Genomic DNA, 19071 nt, shown 5'->3' on the forward strand with positions numbered 1-19071 from the left:
CAAGTCTTTTTTGGACAGGCTAAAAAGTTTCTGGGTTATTGTTTTTTCAGGAGATATAAATTCCTTCGATTGTCGAGCTGTAAAATTATTTTTCCACATATTATTTATCATTGATTTTTCCCAGTTTGTTATTTCTATTCTAATGGTACATTCTGAGGCCCCATAGAATGGTTCTGGTCCAATGAAAGATTTAATCGATCCAACTCCAAAAAGATTTACTGTGCTTTTTCTAGCCACCTGCTCTAACAATTGAATGCATTCCCAAACCAGTTTAGATGAGCACGCCTGGCTGTCAGAAAATATGCATATATTTGCATGTCTATAATTTCGTCGCAGACAAACTGTAGTACATTCAATAATTGCCTGCATTTCTGCTTGAAAAACAGTCGGCCATTGGCCCATGGATATTGATATCGAGGTTTGAAGCACCTAACTCCTTGGAAGAAGACAGTGGTGCCTCCACCGGGGTTGATTGCCCGATCTCCGCTAAGGTTGCTCGTAATTCGGTTGGATACCACGAGGAGGTAGGCTAAGAGGCTAAGGACCACTATAAGAGGATAAGGACCACTATGGGGTCTGTATTCGCATTATTTAGTCATTCATTATGCCGGCAATTGCCGTCCCAGTTAGTATTCTGCAGCTACGAGTTATGGTAGTTATAACCATCTAGATCCTACTGGGGGACACTAAGCACAAGAATAAGGTCCCATTTATCCCTTTAAGAACGGCGCGTTTTCCACATTTTGTCGGAAAATTGTTACTATGGAACAACTACTTTTCCTAGAACGTATTTAACTATTGAAATTTGAAGTGTAATTATTTAGCTAGCGTTTTCTCGTTTTAGATCGATCGACCGATTTTACATAACCTTTTTACCAAAAGCTGGGTAGGCTGGTGCTTTAAGGCTTATATAGGATGAATGACAACACCAATTGTAGTGTTTCAAAATAAAACTTGAATGTTTTTTCTGCAACCTTTCAACGCAACAGCATTTTCAGTTCTCCTGATCCGTAAGTGGTTAACATTTTACAATACATAATAATTACAAGAAATATTTTAAAATATCATATTAAGAAGCACTTCACAAATAACTGCAACCGTCAAACCTGCGTCAAACCTATGTATCATAGCCTACTGCATTAACACAGTATGTTACTACAGGTTCCATCGATACATTCATTCGTTCATTCAAATAGCCTATATAAATGTACATTAAGTAACAAATCTATACCAATAAATAAAATAAGACGAACAAATTATCTTTCCTAGAGATAACGCCGCAAATAGTTAATTAGTATTTGATGAGACCGCGGAGTTCAGAAAGCTTGACATTTAAAAAAAATTCAATTTTATTTCGGGGGTATTGCTTTTCCACTTACTGGAAGATAAATGTTTTGAGATTTGACCTTCTCTGCGTAAAGTTATAACTGTAAATTGTTTTCTTATTGTTCTGAAACGACACATATGCATCCCGAAAACCGTTACATCGGTGTTCCAATTTACGTCCGATCCCCTCAGGTGTTAGATCACTCATCGACGTGCTGGTGTTTCATATGTTTCATCAGGGTGGGCCGTTTAATGAAAATTTTACTGCAGATCGAGCATGGGAATGAATTCACCTCATGTATCTTGCGATGACTCTGAAGGCTTTTGTCCGATAGGAAAGCTTTCCCGCAGATCGGACACTTGAATGGTCGATCTTTGCACTCGGTCGCCTTGTGTTTCTTCAAGCAATTTCGCGTCGGGAAATCCATTCCGCAGAGACACCGAAAAGTGCTTTCACTGGCGTGTATCTTTTTGTGAATCCAAAGGCCGGAACTGTAAGCATACCGTGCTCCACAGATGTCACATTTAAACGGTTGCGACTCGAGATAGGTGTGTGACTTTTTGTGCGTGTTTCGTTCCCCCGATGTCTTATAGGATAAGCCGCAGATGTCACACTTGAAAAGTCGCTCATCGGTGTGACAAAACATATGCTTCAAGAGGCCATCGGGAAATAGGAACGCTCTGTCGCATATCGAGCACTTGTGCGGACGCTCTGAACTGTGCGTTTTCCGGTGTTTTTGTAATTTATCTTTTCGTATGAAACTTTTATCACAGATTTCACATTTGAAATTCCTTTCTCCTCTATGTATCGACATGTGACTGTCCAAAGTGCTTGCTCGAAGGAAAAGTTTGTCACATACATCACATTTGAGCCGTCCTTCGCCGGTATGCGTTGCCATATGCTTTGCAAGATACTTTTTGGTCATAAATCCTTTGTTGCAAACACTGCAAGCGTGCTTCTGCTGTTGACCGTTGTACCCAGCAATGCGTGGCGCTAGACAAATGTCGCCATCGTGGGACTTTATGTGCCGTTCCAACGCATCAACGGTGCAGCATTCTTTGCTGCAAACCTCGCACTTGAATACATGAGCGCCCGCATCGAGATGATTCCGGAGTGATCCCATGTATCGGAATTGTTTGCCGCAGATGTCGCATTTGTGCCTTGGTGCTGGACTGTTGCCTTGGGCATCGCCAGCGTGGTTTGGCTTCAAACTGTCCGCCGCGCTGCAACAGAAGAAAAGGCACAACACTAACAAACATTGAAGTCTTTCATACGTCGTTTTATGCAATCGAATTGTCACTAGAAACTTTGCCGCTTCGTTGTTCAATCAGTGTCTTCGACCTTCATTCGAAACACTAACGGCAAATTTCCTTCCAGAAGACTGACTGTGGAGCAATATCGCTCACTTGTAGATTATTTTTGTCTCAGTTCATCAGCTTGAGGTCGGTTAAAAACAATCCTGCTGTTGCAGACAGCAAATTTCAATTAGCATGTTAATGCTTCTACAAATTTCAACCGGATTTATTGAGACGAACTTTGTTTTCCCATTTTGTGAATTATCTAGTGTATTTAGTCGAGTATTTAATTTTTTACCATCATCCTATTCTAGCTGTCATTCCCGTCGAATGATTTCCAATAGTGATTGATTTGGTATGGAATCTAATATCATTTATTCAACAAAGAATTTCACAAATTTGTCACTAGGCCAACTATAATAAAAAAGTGAAAATTTACCTGGAACTGGAAGCTGCCGTAGTGCCATCAGCTGCTACCGCAGGTATGTCTTTTGCTGCTGCAGTACCGGCTGCATCATCTACGATGTCTATTCCGGGTTCTTCTTTCACACCGCTTGGACCGTCTGTAGGGGCAGTCAGCGCCGCTGGTGCCCTTGCCACGGGTTGTTCTTCACCTTCAGACATTAGCAGCGGTTCACTCCCGGTATCCCTTTCCGTTTTTATCTCGGGCGACGGCTCCATCTTTACGGTAGTACACTCTGTCATTTGATTTAGCAGTTTTGTGCCACTGTTGTAATACTGGACACACTTTCACGGTAAAGAAGACGAAACACACTCTTGATTTCTGCTCAATTTTCCATTAAATCACTAGAACCACGACTGCAATTTGCTTTTTTATTCACATAAAAGCATTTTGTTACTGTGCGAAGTCGAATTTTGAGTATTTTTGACATCTGAGATCCGACATCCTCCTCCAGAAGCAGAGTTGCCAGATTTTTCTGAATATTTGCTACTACCGCTTCTACTCGAAAACTTCGTAAACCGAAAGTTCGCCACATGGGGCACCGGAAAGCGCCACAACTTTATGGGGGCCCGTGCTACAACCTACTTTGGATCAAATTTTTACTCTCCGTCAAATCCTCGAGAAATGTCGGGAGTACAGCGTGCCCACACATCATATTTTTGTAGATTCTAGGGCACCATACGATAGAGTTGAGCCCGAACAGCTATGCCAGATAATGCACGAGAACGGTTTTCCGGACAAACTGACGCAGCTGATCAAAGCTACTCTGGATTGAGTGATGTGTTACGTGCGCGTTTCGGGGACACCCTTAAGTCCTTTCGAATCGCGCAGAGGGTTACGGCAAGGGGATGGACTGTCCTGTATGTTATTCAATATGGTGTGATCCGGCGAGCGGGCATCGAAACGAGAGGAACGATCTTCAGGAAGAGTAGCCAACTCCTAGCCTTTGCAAATGACCTCGACATCTTTACTAGAAACCAAGGGACGGCGGAGGCAATCTACGCCAGACTAAAAACGGAGGCTATGAGGATAGGGTTACAAATTAATGCGTCGAAAACCAAATATATGGTAGGAAGAGGCTCCCAAGAAAGTAACGTTTGCTTCCCACGGACAGTGACTATTGACGGCGATGAACTGGAAGTGGTTGATGAGTTCGTATATTTGGGATCTCTGGTCACCGCCGACAATAATACGAGTAAGAAGATCCAACGACGCATTCAAGCTGGAAATCGAGCCTACTTTTTCCTCCGCAAGACGCTTCAATCAAGGAGCATACGCCGCCGCACAAAGCTGACGATGTACAAATCGCTAATCAGAGCGCTAGTCCTCTACGGACTTGAGACTGTAACTTTGCTTACGGATGACATACATACACAATGCACCTGTTGTATTTGAACGAAACTTGTTGCGGACTATTTTTGGAGGAGTACAAAGAGAAAGCGGAGAGTAGCGTAGGCATATGAACCACGAGCGGCAAGCACTACTTGGAGATTCCAGGCCGGCCAAGTCGCAAGGATGCCGGTCGACTGTGCATTGAAATTCGTTCTCTTCAAGAACCCTATGACCCGCACCAAGAATAGAGGGGCCTAACGTGCTAGATGGCTTGACCAGCTTGAAGCCGACATACGTGTGTCGAGACGCGCAACGAATCGGCGACGAGTAGCCAAAGACCGACTACATTCTTGGCTGGTGGAAGGGAAATGCCATAGAAAAAACACTTGCTTGTTCGAGGGATACTCCTGTTATAAATTATTATTTGGAAATGTCGAATATAATAGATGCTGCAACCTGCAAGCGTTCCGGTAAAATAAGCGTAACGATAATTTTTATTTGAATTTTCTAAGACAAACAACCGCCGGTGCTCTGTGCTTGCATTCTGCTACCTACACACTCGTGAATGCACATCCCGCTTACAGAAATTGTAAATTTGTAGCATCACTGAAAGCTCTCATTCAAGTTGCAATAACTCTAAAACTGCGAAAGGATTTCCGTCGTAACAAAACTTAAAAGCATACAAATCATCTTAATACTTGGTTCTAACTCTCTCCCATAATATAGTCCTCTTTGGTACTAGGTAATGGTTTTCATTGCTTTGATTTGGTTCATGTCTATGTTTGATTTATGGAACTTCTCTAATATATATAAAATTTTAAACATTGAAGGTCAGTCGTAGAAATATTTTATTAAATTCCTTTTTTCACCCTATTGTGTATTGTGTAATTTAAACACAAATTATTATTAAATTGGTAAGTTCCTAGCATGATGTGGTTACTTTGTAAGGATTAAACCGTCGTTTTCGATTAATCGATCGGTACCTGCCACACCATTGTCGCACACCCGCTCCGCGGGATGTGCCTTTCTTACATGCGAAGTCAAACTGCTCTTTTGACCGTACCGCCTATGGCACAACGAACACTCGAAAGCTTTCCGATCAACCGACGAATGCAGCTTCCGGTGAAACATTAAACCGCCACGTGTTTTGTACGCGCATCCACAGACGTCGCATTCGTAAGGTTTTTTCCCGTGCAGGGTGTGAAGGTTGGTTTTATGGTTGCTTAGATCGCAGAATGATTTGAACGCCGACTCGCAGATGTCGCATTTGTAGAGCCGTTCATCGCCGTGACGTTCCACGTGCTTTGCCAGTTGAGAACTGATTCGGAATCCTTTGCCGCAAATCGCGCACTTGTGGGACCGATCCGCGTTGTGGGTGTGCATGTGTCTCTTCAGTTGCTCATCCAAAACGTACTCTTTACCGCAAATTTCACATTTGAAATTTTTTTCCAACTTTGAATGACGTATTATTTTGTGACTGTTTAGAGTGTCGATTACGGTAAAAGTTTTACTACAGACGTCACACTTGAAAAGCTGACCCCTGCTGTGAGTTCTCTTGTGCCTCGCAAGAGACGATCTCGTCTTGTATCCTTTTCCACAGATGTCACACTTGATGAGCACAAGCGTGACGGCTGTGTGGTTGTTCCGGTGATTCTTCATTCCTCTAATCGTCTTGAATCCCATGCCGCAGATGTCGCATTTAAACCGTCGCTCATTGGTGTGCGTTCGCATATGCTCCACGAGGGCGTAGCGAAATATAAAGCCCTTCCCACAGGTGGCGCACTTTAGCTGCTCATCCACGCTGGACGTGTGGATTTTCGTGTGCTCGGTCAGATTACTGGCCGTTTTGTACGCCCCTCCGCAGATGTCGCATTTGAACGACCGCTCAGCGGTGTGATTGCGCATGTGCCTCGTGAGATGACACCGAATTCGGAAGGCTTTTCCGCAAATCACACACTCATGCGGGCGCTGCTTGATGTGTTGCCGCAGATGGACCCGCAGTTGTATTTTCAGCGCAAAACTTTTGCCGCATGTATCACAGTGGAAGTTTTTCTCTTCGATATGTATCGCCGAATGGTATTTTAGTTTGAGTTTAGTGGAGAAATCTTCACTGCAAATGTCGCACGTGTACGTTTGTTCAACGGCATGTGACCTCTTGTGCATTCGGAGAACGATTCTTGTTTTGTATTCTTTGCCGCAGATATCGCAAATGTGCTTCGGCTGGGTTTCAGGCTGGTTGTCTTTCGTGTGACTTGTTTCCAATCCGTCGACATGGCTGGAACACAGAAGGGCATTATTAATTTTATGAAGTAGGGGGTATAAGGCCAATCTTTAGTACGAAATTTTCTCAGCCTTGAAATGAAAGCTACAAAATTGACCTACTAAAGCTAACTTAAGGCAAACAAAACCGAAAAATGTTTAATAAGTCTGAAATTATATTCGTAAAAGGATGAGAACAAAAACATAGTAGGCGCTGTCAACTGGGCACCGGAAAAATTATGATTTCTCTCAATTTGCTTGCGTTGTGGCACATAACAGCCTGCAAGATTTGTCAACTTCGGACTTGGCAAGTCTATGGAAGAGGGCAAATGTAGCAAATTAGCAATTTGGTCCAATATTTCGGAAAAAAGCAAAATAACAGTAAGAATTATATAATTGCTTGAGTTTTATTTTTGTCATTCAATAACATTTTCTTGGTTCTTCTAAGTTCTGGGACTTCCCCGGCACATGCCACACTTGAGATTTGGACCCGTTAGAGTCGTGATAGGTTTCCCTGAACTCCATAAGACAAACAGCAAAACGTCTGCTACGCACTCAAACGGATGCCAAATTGCCATGACTGCGCGTACGATGCTTCACAAGCAAATATTTATAGATGAAGGTTTTGCCACATATCGCACATTTGTGAGGGCGCTCTGTGCTGTGCCCTTTCAGGTGTTCCAGCAGATGTTGCTTCACGTGGAAGTCCTTACCGCATATTTCACAGTGGAAATTCTTTTCGTTCGTATGCGTTATAGCTGTGTGAAACCGAAATGACTTCGAGCAGCTGAAAGTTTTGCTGCATAAGTCACATTCAAACGGTTGCTCGCCGGTATGAGTTCTTCGGTGATGTTTGAGCGCTGTAGGTGACTTGTATGACAAGCCGCAAATGTCGCATTCAAACAGCCGCTCGTCGCTGTGCCTGCGCATATGTTTCGTTAGCAAAGAGCTAATCCGGAACGATTTTTCGCAGATGATGCATTTATGGGGGCGATCCGTGGTGTGCAGCTTAAGGTGAATGTTCAACTGAACTTTCAAAGAAAAATATTTTTTACATATTTCACATTGAAAATTATTCTCCTGAATATGTATCGTTTTGTGGTAGGACAATCTACAAGCCTCCAAGAAAGATTTGCCGCATACGTCACATTTGAAAGTCAGCTCACCGTTATGAATCTTTCTGTGATACCAGAGAGAATTTCTGTTGCTGTACTTTTTGCCGCAAATATCACAGATAAGTTCCCGTCGTCTTCCGCCATCTGTGCGATTCCTTTCCAGGGCTTCCGCATCACTGGAACAGAAGAGAAGCGACCGATCAATTAAGGGATAAATACATCCACTTTTCAGTGCAGTCTTATGAGGTTTGGAATATTTATAAATTAACTAAAAAGTGCCTGCTCAAAACATTTGTTTCGAACTTGATGACACTTTATAGTTTTTGATTTTTGCTTCTCTAGTTACGACTTCCGTTTAAACGATAGCCGCATTGGACATCTCTTTTGTTGTTCTTTGTTTATTTGTACATCAACAGGACTTGTGGCCCAAACCATAACCTAACGTAAAAATTACGTGCTATTGAGTGATTTTTCAGCACATTACGGCTGACGGCGGGGTTCTAGGCCGATGAGCCTACACAGCGTTGTTCCTAACTTAGCAGTTGGAAAGGGTTATTCCGCGGAAGTCTCCGCTGACTCGATTTGGCTAACTCCATTTTGATAGTAGGGACTCCAAAGTGGAGCGCAATATTCTAGATTGGAGCGGACTAATACACAATAAAGAGCTTTCAACATCATTGAAGTTGTTGCCAATGCGCATAATGAACCCAAGGTTCCTGCAAGTCTGGTCCACAATGAACGCGGTGTGCTGTTTAAAAGCAAGTAAGTAAGTAAGACTCTATAGAGTCGAGCAGTATACCCAGATCCTTGACGCCGTTTTCGCGACGCGTAATGAGATAGATTTTCAACTTTTGAGTACAACTTGAGGTCGTCTGCAAACAAGCAGGGATTCCAGAATAAGCAGTTCGTTCGTTCGATCCTGAGAGACTGCCCTCAATGCTCAGCTTTAAGTGGCGATTAGGTAGGTATAAACGGAACCAACGTAGCACCGGATTGCCTACTTACTTAAGTGGCTTGCTGTCCTATAAGACAAAGCCTGTTAAACAAACTTTCTCTATGTAACTCGGTTGAGGGCTACAGCTCTCCAATTCCTCGGACACCGAGTAGTCTCCGCCAGATCTCGCTCCATCTGGTCTAACCATCTTGCTCGCTGCGCTCCTGGTCGTCTTGTTCCTACCGGATTTGAGGCGAACACCATCTTTGCAGGGTAGTTGTCCGGCATTCTTGCAACATGTCCTGCCCATCGTATCCGTCCAGCTTTAGCCACCTTCTGGATACTGGGTTCGCCATAGAGCTGTGCGAGTTCATGGATAATATCCATGTCATCGGCAAAGCAGACGAATTCACAAGATTTTTTGAATATCGTGTCCTGCGTGTTGATATCCGCTCGGTTCATAACACCTTGTAGCGCTATGTTGAACAGCAGGCATGAAAGATCATCACCTGGACGAAGCCCTCTGTGTGATTCGAATGAACTTGACAATCCACCCGAAATCCGAACACAGCACTGTGTATCATCCATCGTAGATTTAATCAGTTCAGGAAGCTGTTCTCGTCCATGATTTTCCATAGCTCTATCCGGTCGATGGTATCGTATGCGGCTTTGAAGTCAACCGAACAAATGATGCGTGGGAACTCTGTATTCACGGCCCTTTGGAGGATTTGCCAGTGTAAATATTTGATCCGTTGTAGACCGATCTTCGACGAAGCCGACTTGATGAGTTCTCACAAATCTATTCGCAATTGGTGATAGTCGGCGGAAAATGATTTGGGACAGCACTTTATAGGAGGCATTGAGAACTGTGATCGCTCGATAGTTCTCACAGTCCAACTTGTCGCCCTTTTTATAGATCGCGCAGATAACCCCATCTTTCGACTCCTCCGGTAGCTGTCCCAAATTCGAATGATTAGTCGGTGTAGACAAACGGCCAGCTTTTCTGGTCCCATTTTAATAAGCTCCGCTCCGATGCCATCTTTTCCAGCTGACTTGTTGTTCTTTAGCTGCATGAAGGCCTCCTTAACTTCGCCTATCGTTGGAGCTGGCACCTCTTCCCCGTTTGTTGCACCGTCGAAATCGCTTTCCCCGCCGCCATGGTTTTCCGCCTGTGCGCCATTCAGGTGTTCGTCGAAGTGCTGCTTCCACCTATCGGTCACCTCACGATCGTCCGTTAGAATACTGCCAGTCTTATCCTGGCATCCCGGCTCGCGGCACAAAGCCTTTGCGGGATCCGTTCAGTTTCTGTTGGAACTTTCGCGTTTCCTGAGAACGATGCAGTCGCTCCAACTCTGCATATTCCTGCTCTTTCAGGTAGTGCTTTTTCTTCCGAAAGATTTCGTTTCGCTGCATCTTCTTCTGTTTGCGTCTTTCCACGTTTTGGCGTGTGGCACTGCGCATCTTAGCCGTCCCCGCAGCGTTCTCCTCATCCTACATTCATCGTCAAACCAATCGTTCCGCTGATTCCGGGCCACATTGCCGATGGAGCTCTCCACTACACTGCTGATGGCTGTTTTGATAGTGTTCCAACAGTCCTCGAGAGGGGCTTCGTCCAGCTCGTCCTCTTCCGGCAGCGCAACTTCGAGTGAATGCGCGTAGTTTGCGGCGACGTCTGGCTGCTTCAGCCGCGCGAGATCTAACCGAGGCTGGCGTCGGTACCGAATGTTGTTCACAACAGAGAGTCTTGAGCGCATCTTAACCATCACTAGGTAGTGGTCCGAGTTACGTTAGCGCTTCGATAGGATCTGACGTCGATAATGTCTGAAAAGTGCCGACTGTCGATCAAAACGTGGTCGATCTGTGATTCTGTCTGATTTGGTGACCTCCAGGTGTACTGGTGATGGATTCTGTGCTGGAAAAAGGTACTACGTACGGCTATATTCTTGCAGGCGGCAAAGTCGATGAGTCTTAGACCCATTTAATTGGTCCGCTGGTGTGCACTGAACCTTCCAATCACCGGTTTGTATTCCTCCTCCTGGCCGACCTGAGCATTGAAATCCCCTATGACGAGATTGATATCATGTTTTGGGCAGCGGTAGTATTCACTCTCCAACTGCGCGTAGAATTCATCCCAAGGAACAATTTTTGCTTATTAAACTTTTAACCGACAGCTTTTATTCAGCATGTGCTTTATAGCTGCTTTTCAAGTATGTCTAAACACCTCTGTTCAATGCTTATCCAGTGGGTTTTGGAGAATTTAAACAGCACAGTGCTGGTTATGGGCGTGGAAGATGCGTTTGTATAACTGTTATGCAACGCATAGTAAAACGTTTATTCAGTACGTATAGATATGTTTATTAAACTACTGCTGATGGCACTGAAACTACGTTTATTCCACAGCAGTTCAACATTTAAACAAGCAAAAAGAAAAATATATGTAGGAAGTATTTATATTATTTTGTGGGTTTCGTTATTTTCATGTCCATTTTTGTATTCATATTATTATTATGATTTATATGAGAGACTTAGTAGGAAATCATTGATTGTCTCAAAATTCATCTAGCGCGCCATTTTACTTTTTCACTCATCCAGATTCGAACTTACATCCTGTGGGTCGGAAGCCGTCGACGAACGCATCTGAGATAATCTGACATATGACAGGCGCCGAGTTTTTAGCCGATGTAGATTTACAAGTTTAAGTTTGTCAAGCGAGTAACAAACCTCGGCTAAAAGATATTTAAGCGCTGAAGAGTAGCTTCTTAAATCATGTTAGGCACCTGCTGTACAAATTACGCTAGAAACCTTTATTCAGCACATATTAAACAGTTATAAACTATTTGTACTAGCTGCGAACAATGTTTGCGGCTGTTCATTTGTGATTAGTTAGCAGCAGGAGTGGTTCGTGCTAGTGCCGCAGAGGAGGATTACTTTTGTCATTCCGTCATCACCGATAGTCCGGAGCTTATTGCTGCTGTAACCCGCTCGCTGTCTGTGCACATCTAATTGTCATCGGGTCGGATTCAAGGTTTTTCATCCAAAAACACAGCAGCGGATGGTAGGAGAAGGAGTGGGGTTTTCGCGCAGCGGCAGCGGGAACTGGCCATACGATTGCGGCACTACCAGCAGTGGTGGCATCGCCACTGGATTCATCTCGTTTAGCGAATCCATTGCGAGTAACTCGATTGAGTCGGTAGTATAAGTTTACTGTTGTATTAATCCACTTGCGAAGAAAATATTTCTGGGATATAATTTTTTTCTATTAATCTATCAAAAAAATAAAGTGGGAATAATATATATAAGAAGTATAAAGTGTAAAGTTCAAAGTGTCATTCAAGTTATTGGTGTTATTGGCTGCCATCAAGCAATTTTTATTTCACACCTGTTCTTAGTGATGCTGCTGCTGATACGTTTGTGTTTGTACTACAATTATTAGACTCTTATTAAAGACTTCCTCTTAGCAACGTTTGCGCAACATTCATTCCACTCTTTCACCACACTTGCTCTCAACAATGCGGCTGATACGTTTGCGCAACGCTCATTCCACACTTATTCCACTTTTATTTCACACTTGCTGTCAGCAATGCTGCTGACGAGCTGCTGATGCGTTTGCACAACGTTTATTAGACATGCATTTCCATGGTTGCCTTTAAGCAACCGGTATTCCACACCCGCTCTTAGCATTGCTGCTGATACGTTTCCGCAACATTAATTCTACTCTTATTCCATACCTATTCCACAGTTGTTTTAGTGATAACTTTCAGAGCGATAAATAAACAGAGTGTAAATTGTCGAAAATCTGAGTACTTTTTGTAGGTGTTTGATGGTGCTGTGTAAATCTACTACCCAGCGATTTGTATAGTGAACGATTTGGATTCGCAGGTCTAGTATACAATGATCCCGCAATGGAATCGTTGGTCCCAAGACCAAGTGTTTCTTCCCCACGGTTCTTTTGTTTGGCATTGTAAAGTATATTTTTGACGGAGCTATCGACGAAACGTACGAAATTGAGACATGTATCGTTTCCAGTTCTCCTGCTATACGAAATGTATGCGGTAGGATTTCGGAAAGTTTCTTCGTGCGAATATAGTTTTTAAGGGCGAGAAGTGCTTTGTTTTCAAATTGAAAAAAGCTGAGTAATTTATTTGTTTCCTGACATGTGTAATAAAGAGGATCTAATAATAATTTCGAAGTGTTGTTTATGTTATTGGTTGCCCTCAGGCGGCTCTTATTCCACCTCTCTTAGCGGTGCTGCTGATACGTTTGCACAGCGCTTATTCGACATGCATTCTCTTCGATGCCTTTAAGCGACCAGTATTCCACACTTGCTTTTAGCGGTGCTGTTGATACAATTGTACAATGTTCAATCAACTCTTGTTCCACACTAACATAACAACTGTAGATGTTGGTTAGAAGCTAGAAAAAATCTGGGATATGACGTTTACACAGCACGTACTTCAGTAAATTCGTTTATTCAGCACTGGATGCTACTAGACAACTCTTATTCCACATCTAGTCTCTTAGGTGCTGCCGTTTTGTTCCTTGGGATCCTTGTCGTCATCGGTACTTCTGAGGTGAGGGCTGTGCACCCTTGATTCTCAACCTGCACATTCGAAGATTGATTCGCCACCACCCATTCACCCGTTTCCGCATCTCGCCCATCACTATGAAAGCTGTACCCAGCTCGTGTGTGTTGCCGCAGCTCTGGTAGATGGTATGTCCATCTGTGAACGTACGTACCGTTGAGCTCTTCCAGCATACCTCCTGCACCGCTACGACATCGAACTTGCGGCTCTTCAAAACGTCGGAGAGCACTCGAGTGCTCCCCTGGAAGTTGAGGGATCGGCAGTTCCACGTTCCGAGTTTCCAATCCATGGTCCTTTTTCGTCGCGTGGGTCTATTCCGATTGTTCCTTGTTCTCCGTTCCGTGCTTTAGTATTTTTCGTGGTGACGGCTTGCAAAGCCTGCTACAGCAACGGACCACCTATGCCAAGCTTATTCAGTTCGGCAATAGTGATTTGGTGGTTTAATTTGTTGAAAGCCGCGGAAAGATCAGTGTATATGACATCTGTTTGCGACCGACCGAGCTATTTATCACGCAGGATGTCAAGAGATTGGTAGTCGTGGAGCGCTTGGCGATAAACCCATGTTAGTTATCAGAGATGTACTGTTTGAAAAATGCAAATACTGGTTCAAACACGACGAGCTTAAACAACTTCGAATACTAGTTTAGAGCAGAGATTCCTCGATAGTTATCTACGTGTTTCCTATTTCACTTGGTGATGACCCGAGAAAAATGTTAAAAATTCTAGTGGATAATTGCTAGCTGTATACAACACAATGTTGTTCAGAATTATTTACATGATTTCCATTTTAACAATTGAAAAAATTGATGAAATCAGGCCTCGCTGCTTTGGAATGGACCGTTACATAATGTTCCAAACGACTTGACTGCCAGTAGGCCGATTGTTTACGGAGGTTTCGATCAACCGGGCTCTTTTGAACCAATAAAATCTCCAGGTTCGAATGGTATTCTACCCCTTTTCCTACATCGATGCTATCATGTACGAGCTGATCGCGAGTTTCACTTTGGGACATATCTCGGATTGCTTAAGAGGGGACCCTACTCTGGAAAGTTGGAAAAATCGAATTTTATTTTTTTGTATTTTCGAGACGCCTACACCTTCAAAAATGTCATGCTAAACGGATTTTTTTTATATCTCAATTTTTTATGAGTTTTAATTTGAGATTTTAGATGAAAAAACACCTTTCTTTTGGAAAAACTGCCGCCATTTTCGAATTTTCAAAAACCGCTACGTAACAGTTCAGGTATTAACCTAAAGCTTCAAAATCATCCTTGAAATCCGTTTTACGATACTCCGTTGGTTCCCGGCACGTACCGCCAGCAAGGAACTATTTTGTAGAGGGCATTCACGCGCCCTCCTGCCACCGGCATAATAATCACTCTTCTGGTATCCAAAATATACAAGATATATCTTCAAATATACTTTAATCAACAACCAAAATACCCCACCACTTAACTATAATTCTAGCATCTGAAAAAAATTTACGAAAATCTATTATTTTTCGGTCTTCCAGAGTAGGGTCCTTCCTTAAATATCAAGACGGCACTTTGTGCTTTCCAAGATATTGAGGGTGCTTTCGATGACACGACCTTCACTACGGTTATTAGCGCTCTCTTTCCGTTTTGAAAAGGAATCGACCACACTTCAGTAAGCTAGACTCAAGCAATGCTTTCGAGCAGAGAAATCATAGCATCATTGGGAGATACGTCGGTCACGATCTCGGAGATCTCCTCTCACCCTTGATTTCGTCACTGGAGGCCGACGTGGGATTGAATAACTCTAGTACAGAACGTTGTGCATTGTGCTACCGCCGCAACGATCGGTATGAACAGTTCATCGGTGTCGTCTGGACCTGACTTCTGAGCACCATCAGTCGTTTGCAGCCAGCTGAATAAGCATGTTTTGAGCAATACTCAATAATCAGCAATACTTTGTACTCATCGAATCGGCCTCCCAGTTGGCTTCGAGGTATGACGCTGGCCTAATAAGCCAGTCGTCGTTAGAGTCAATAGGATCGTAGCAACTGGCCCTACAATTGTCCTGTACTCTAACAGCTGGCTGCGAAGTTTGTCGTATATAAAAACAGGTCAGGTTTCGATAATGGAATGTAGCACCTATAGGTTTGCCTATAGGCTTTGCTTTGCCACCGTACCAGGCAAATTTTGCACAGCCGACGACGTAGTATTTATCATTCTTAGAACTTAAAAGTTCATCTACTCTGTCAATGCAGGGCTCTTGCTTTATCCAGGTATAACTTCTTCGGAAATTTACTTACTTTATAGGTACCGCCCATATCGGGTAAAGCCCATATCCTAAAAAGTCATTGATTTAATTAACCCTGTAGTACCGAATTCTGCCCAGTCCGTAAAATGCGTACAGCAATCGGAGCCTGCCCCAAAAGGCAATGATTAAAACTGTTACAGTGGCCTTTAGTGCCCTTTTGACGTACAAAAAAAAGGTCTCGCTGCTTAATCTGACTCTCCCTTATGGAGGAAGTAAATACTTTTTTTTATCTAAACAAATGAAAACCCACCTGGAAGTTTTAACTACAGTCCCAGCAACATCAGCTGCAAGCTCCGAAGTAGTCGTTTCTGTTTTATCGCCTTTACCAGTGTTGTCTTCTGCAGTTTCTTGTTTTGGGACGCCCAAACCGTCCAGTGTAACCTTACTGGAACTTTGGCCATTGATAGTCGTGACTAGCGGTTCACTTTCGGTACCCGTCAGGGTATCGTTAATCATAACTTCTTCCACTTTTATCGAAGTGATATCCTCCTCTTTTATTGAAACAAATTCTTCAATTTTCATATCCATCTCCATATTCAGCACACTCCCAAAAACAAACAGTAGTCTACAGTTACGAAGGCGGAGAATCTTTTTGATTTGACTAACGCACTATATTAATTGCCTGCCGGCAATCGTAAAAGTGTTTCTCAATTTCTAAACATTTCGTGTTTTATCCTAAGCACCAGCACTACAAGGATATTGATTTCACCGGGAAGCACAAGAAGTTTTTGACTTTTGACATAAACTTTGCTTGTATCAAGCTAGGCGAAAAAATCGAGAAAACCTTTTCAGCAGATAAAATATTAGGGTTGCCGACAATTGCAAAAAAAAAAGTCGTTAGCCAAGAAACGAACCAAGCTGAAAGCGACATCTGTTAGCAGCTATACCTAAGTAAACAGGTTAAACGAGAAAAAACCGGTTTAAAAAGAAAATGAACGTAAGTTTAAACAATACGATGCTGCCAAAATTACTTAATTTATTTGTTTTATTTGTTACCAGAGAAGGAGTTTGTATATAAAGGTAAACCTGGGTAAACCAAGCATAGGTACTCTGTAACAGAATAACGTATACTGTAAAAACAATGAATCATGTTTCTTTCATACCTCATTTCGTGCGCAATAAAATAATAATGTTTTGACATACAACGCTTTAAATCTAAATTTTATTACTGCTACACCTGGCTAAGACAACCAACATGTGCAGTGCCGCCTTCAACGAAAGGGGAGGAGGGGAACGAAAGGGGAGGGAAGCCGAGTTAATTAACTTTTTCCGAGAAAATTGTTAGCCGATCCGTATACTTGAAAAAGTTATCTGAAAATTTTTATATGAAACATGAAAAAACAAATTAATGGGACCCTGCCGGATTCGTTGCAAATACCCTGGGCCTCCACCATGTGCAATGCCGCCTTCAACGAAAGGGGAGGAGCCGAGTTAATTAACTTTTTCCGAGAAAATTGTTAGCCGATCCGTATACTTGAAAAAGTTATCTGAAAATTTTTATATGAAACATGAAAAAACACATTAATGGGACCCTGCCGGATTCGTTGCATATACCCTGGGCCTCCATCATGTGCAATGCCGCCTTCAACGAAAGGGGAGGAGCCGAGTTAATTAACTTTTTCCGAGAAAATTGTTAGCCGATCCGTATACTTGAAAAAGTTATCTGAAAATTTTTATATGAAACATGAAAAAACACATTAATGGGACCCTGCCGGATTTGTTGCATATACCCTGGGCCTCCATCATGTGCAATGCCGCCTTCAATGAAAGGGGAGGAGCCGAGTTAATTAACTTTTTCCGAGAAAATTGTTAGCCGACACACCTGTTATTTAACATTTGGCTTCGGTTAAGAAAAGGCCTCTTCCAGCCTCCAAAAATTGATTCACTTTTAAACATTGCAGTTTTCTGTCAGTTCGTTAGCTAAGAAACCTACCAGTTTTGTGGCGACATCTATAAGACTTTTGCCGAATTATGCTAAACCGAACCGGTTAAGTTTGTTCAGTATAACTGATAGTAAAAAAAATCAACATGAAAGCGACATCTGCAAGTTCAGCATCCATCGACGTACAATGAATGGTCACGTGTTTACCTGAGAGAGAGAGTCGCGAAGACGGTTTTCTTTTTCTTATTCTTTGACAGTTCTTATTCTTCTTATGTTTGTGTTCATTTTCGGGCTGTGTTGGTACAGCCAACGTAATGAAGTTTTAGGGACTTCTTTTTTAGCGAAACTCCGTTTTAGGTTAGAAGTTTGCTTTTAAGCTGTAATTTCAATTTTAGTTTTACAAATTAGGAATATGATTGATTTTAAAGTGTATTTTTAACTTACATTTCTAGTCCTTTTAACATGTTGTCTGCTGTCCAACTTTAGATTAATATTTTATGTAATTTTATAAGAAAATGTGTTTTAATAACTGTTAAACGTGGCAAGTTCTATCTGTTTGTGGTTTTACAATGTATGTGTATATGAATGTCTAAATTGTCATTGCTTGTCAGTTATCTAGTCGTTCGTGTAGTAACTCCAGTGGTAACGTTCGTTACGCCTTTTGGCATTTTAACCCTCTATCGCCGAAGCTGTTCGGAACAGGCTGACTGTTCAAGCGCGTGCGTGAACTCTACATCGGACGTGAAAAGTGCGTGTCTTGCAGTGACATTTTTTGGTGCTAGTTGGTCTATGGGACATCAGCTTTTGCAAAAATACTGTATGCAACATACGATAAATCAGAAGCGCATAGTTAATTGCATGTAAAATGACACGTTATGAGTATAGTTACTATATATATAGTTCGGCGGATAGAAAACCAGGCGAATTGGCATCCCTGATTCATGAAATTAAATTTGAAATTATGGTGAAATGTGCAGGTTTTGACGTAGGACTACGTCTTTGTTTACTATACTGGGACTGGGTAGCACTTTGTAAAAACGAGAAATAGAAGTGTAACGTTTGAATGAAATATTTCAAACGCTAATAGCTACTATACTACTGAACGAAACATAACAGTTAATATGTCGTTGGATAGATAAAATGTCCAGCAATTTTATAGTAACATACTAATAATAATTTTTTATACGCTAAATAGTGAAAATGTGTGTAAAGATTCAAGGTCAAATTTTTCCATACATTTCCCTTGTTATCGCCTAGCTTCACAGGCACGGACGACAATTAGATACACCAAAGGATTTGGATCCAAATGATAACCTTGAGACCACTTTGTAAGCCACACCCCTTTTCCAATCCAATCGGCAACATCGATGGCTATTGACGGCAACACCGGTCCCAAAGACAAGCAAAATCAGAGGGCAATGGCCAACGTGAATCCCACACGATGCACTTAACATTACATTTTGCATTATCCCCATCGCAGACATGCGAAATTGTTCGATAGCTTGCTCAATCAGTGTCGGACAATCATTTAAGCAGCAGCAGCCGATATGGTTTCCCCCACCACCTACACTAGCTTACAAGCAGCAGCGGCAGTGCCA

At 42.5% G+C, this 19071-nt stretch overlaps 2 protein-coding genes across 2 annotated transcripts in view; both read right to left on the bottom strand.

Annotated features, from left to right (window-relative positions):
• LOC128743613 (zinc finger protein 239-like) overlaps nt 1-3491 on the bottom strand; it is a 42997-nt gene extending 39506 nt beyond the window's left edge. The window contains exon 1 of the mRNA XM_053840219.1: nt 3062-3491. Coding sequence (XP_053696194.1) covers nt 3062-3327 — 266 coding nt within the window. The 5' untranslated portion in view covers nt 3328-3491. The remainder of the gene's footprint in view (nt 1-3061) is intronic.
• Nucleotides 3492-5293: 1802 nt separating this feature from the next.
• Nucleotides 5294-16273, bottom strand: LOC128746364 (zinc finger protein 665-like). Its single transcript, XM_053843417.1, has 2 exons — nt 15842-16273; nt 5294-6692 (listed from the first exon to the last, which is right to left on the bottom strand). Exons 1-2 carry the CDS (start codon nt 16123-16125, stop codon nt 5354-5356), a joined length of 1623 nt encoding a protein of 540 aa, XP_053699392.1. The 5' UTR covers nt 16126-16273; the 3' UTR covers nt 5294-5353.
• Nucleotides 16274-19071: the final 2798 nt, after the last annotated feature.

Source organism: Sabethes cyaneus, chromosome 1, assembly GCF_943734655.1.
Source record: "Sabethes cyaneus chromosome 1, idSabCyanKW18_F2, whole genome shotgun sequence".
Lineage (NCBI taxonomy): Eukaryota > Metazoa > Arthropoda > Insecta > Diptera > Culicidae > Sabethes > Sabethes cyaneus.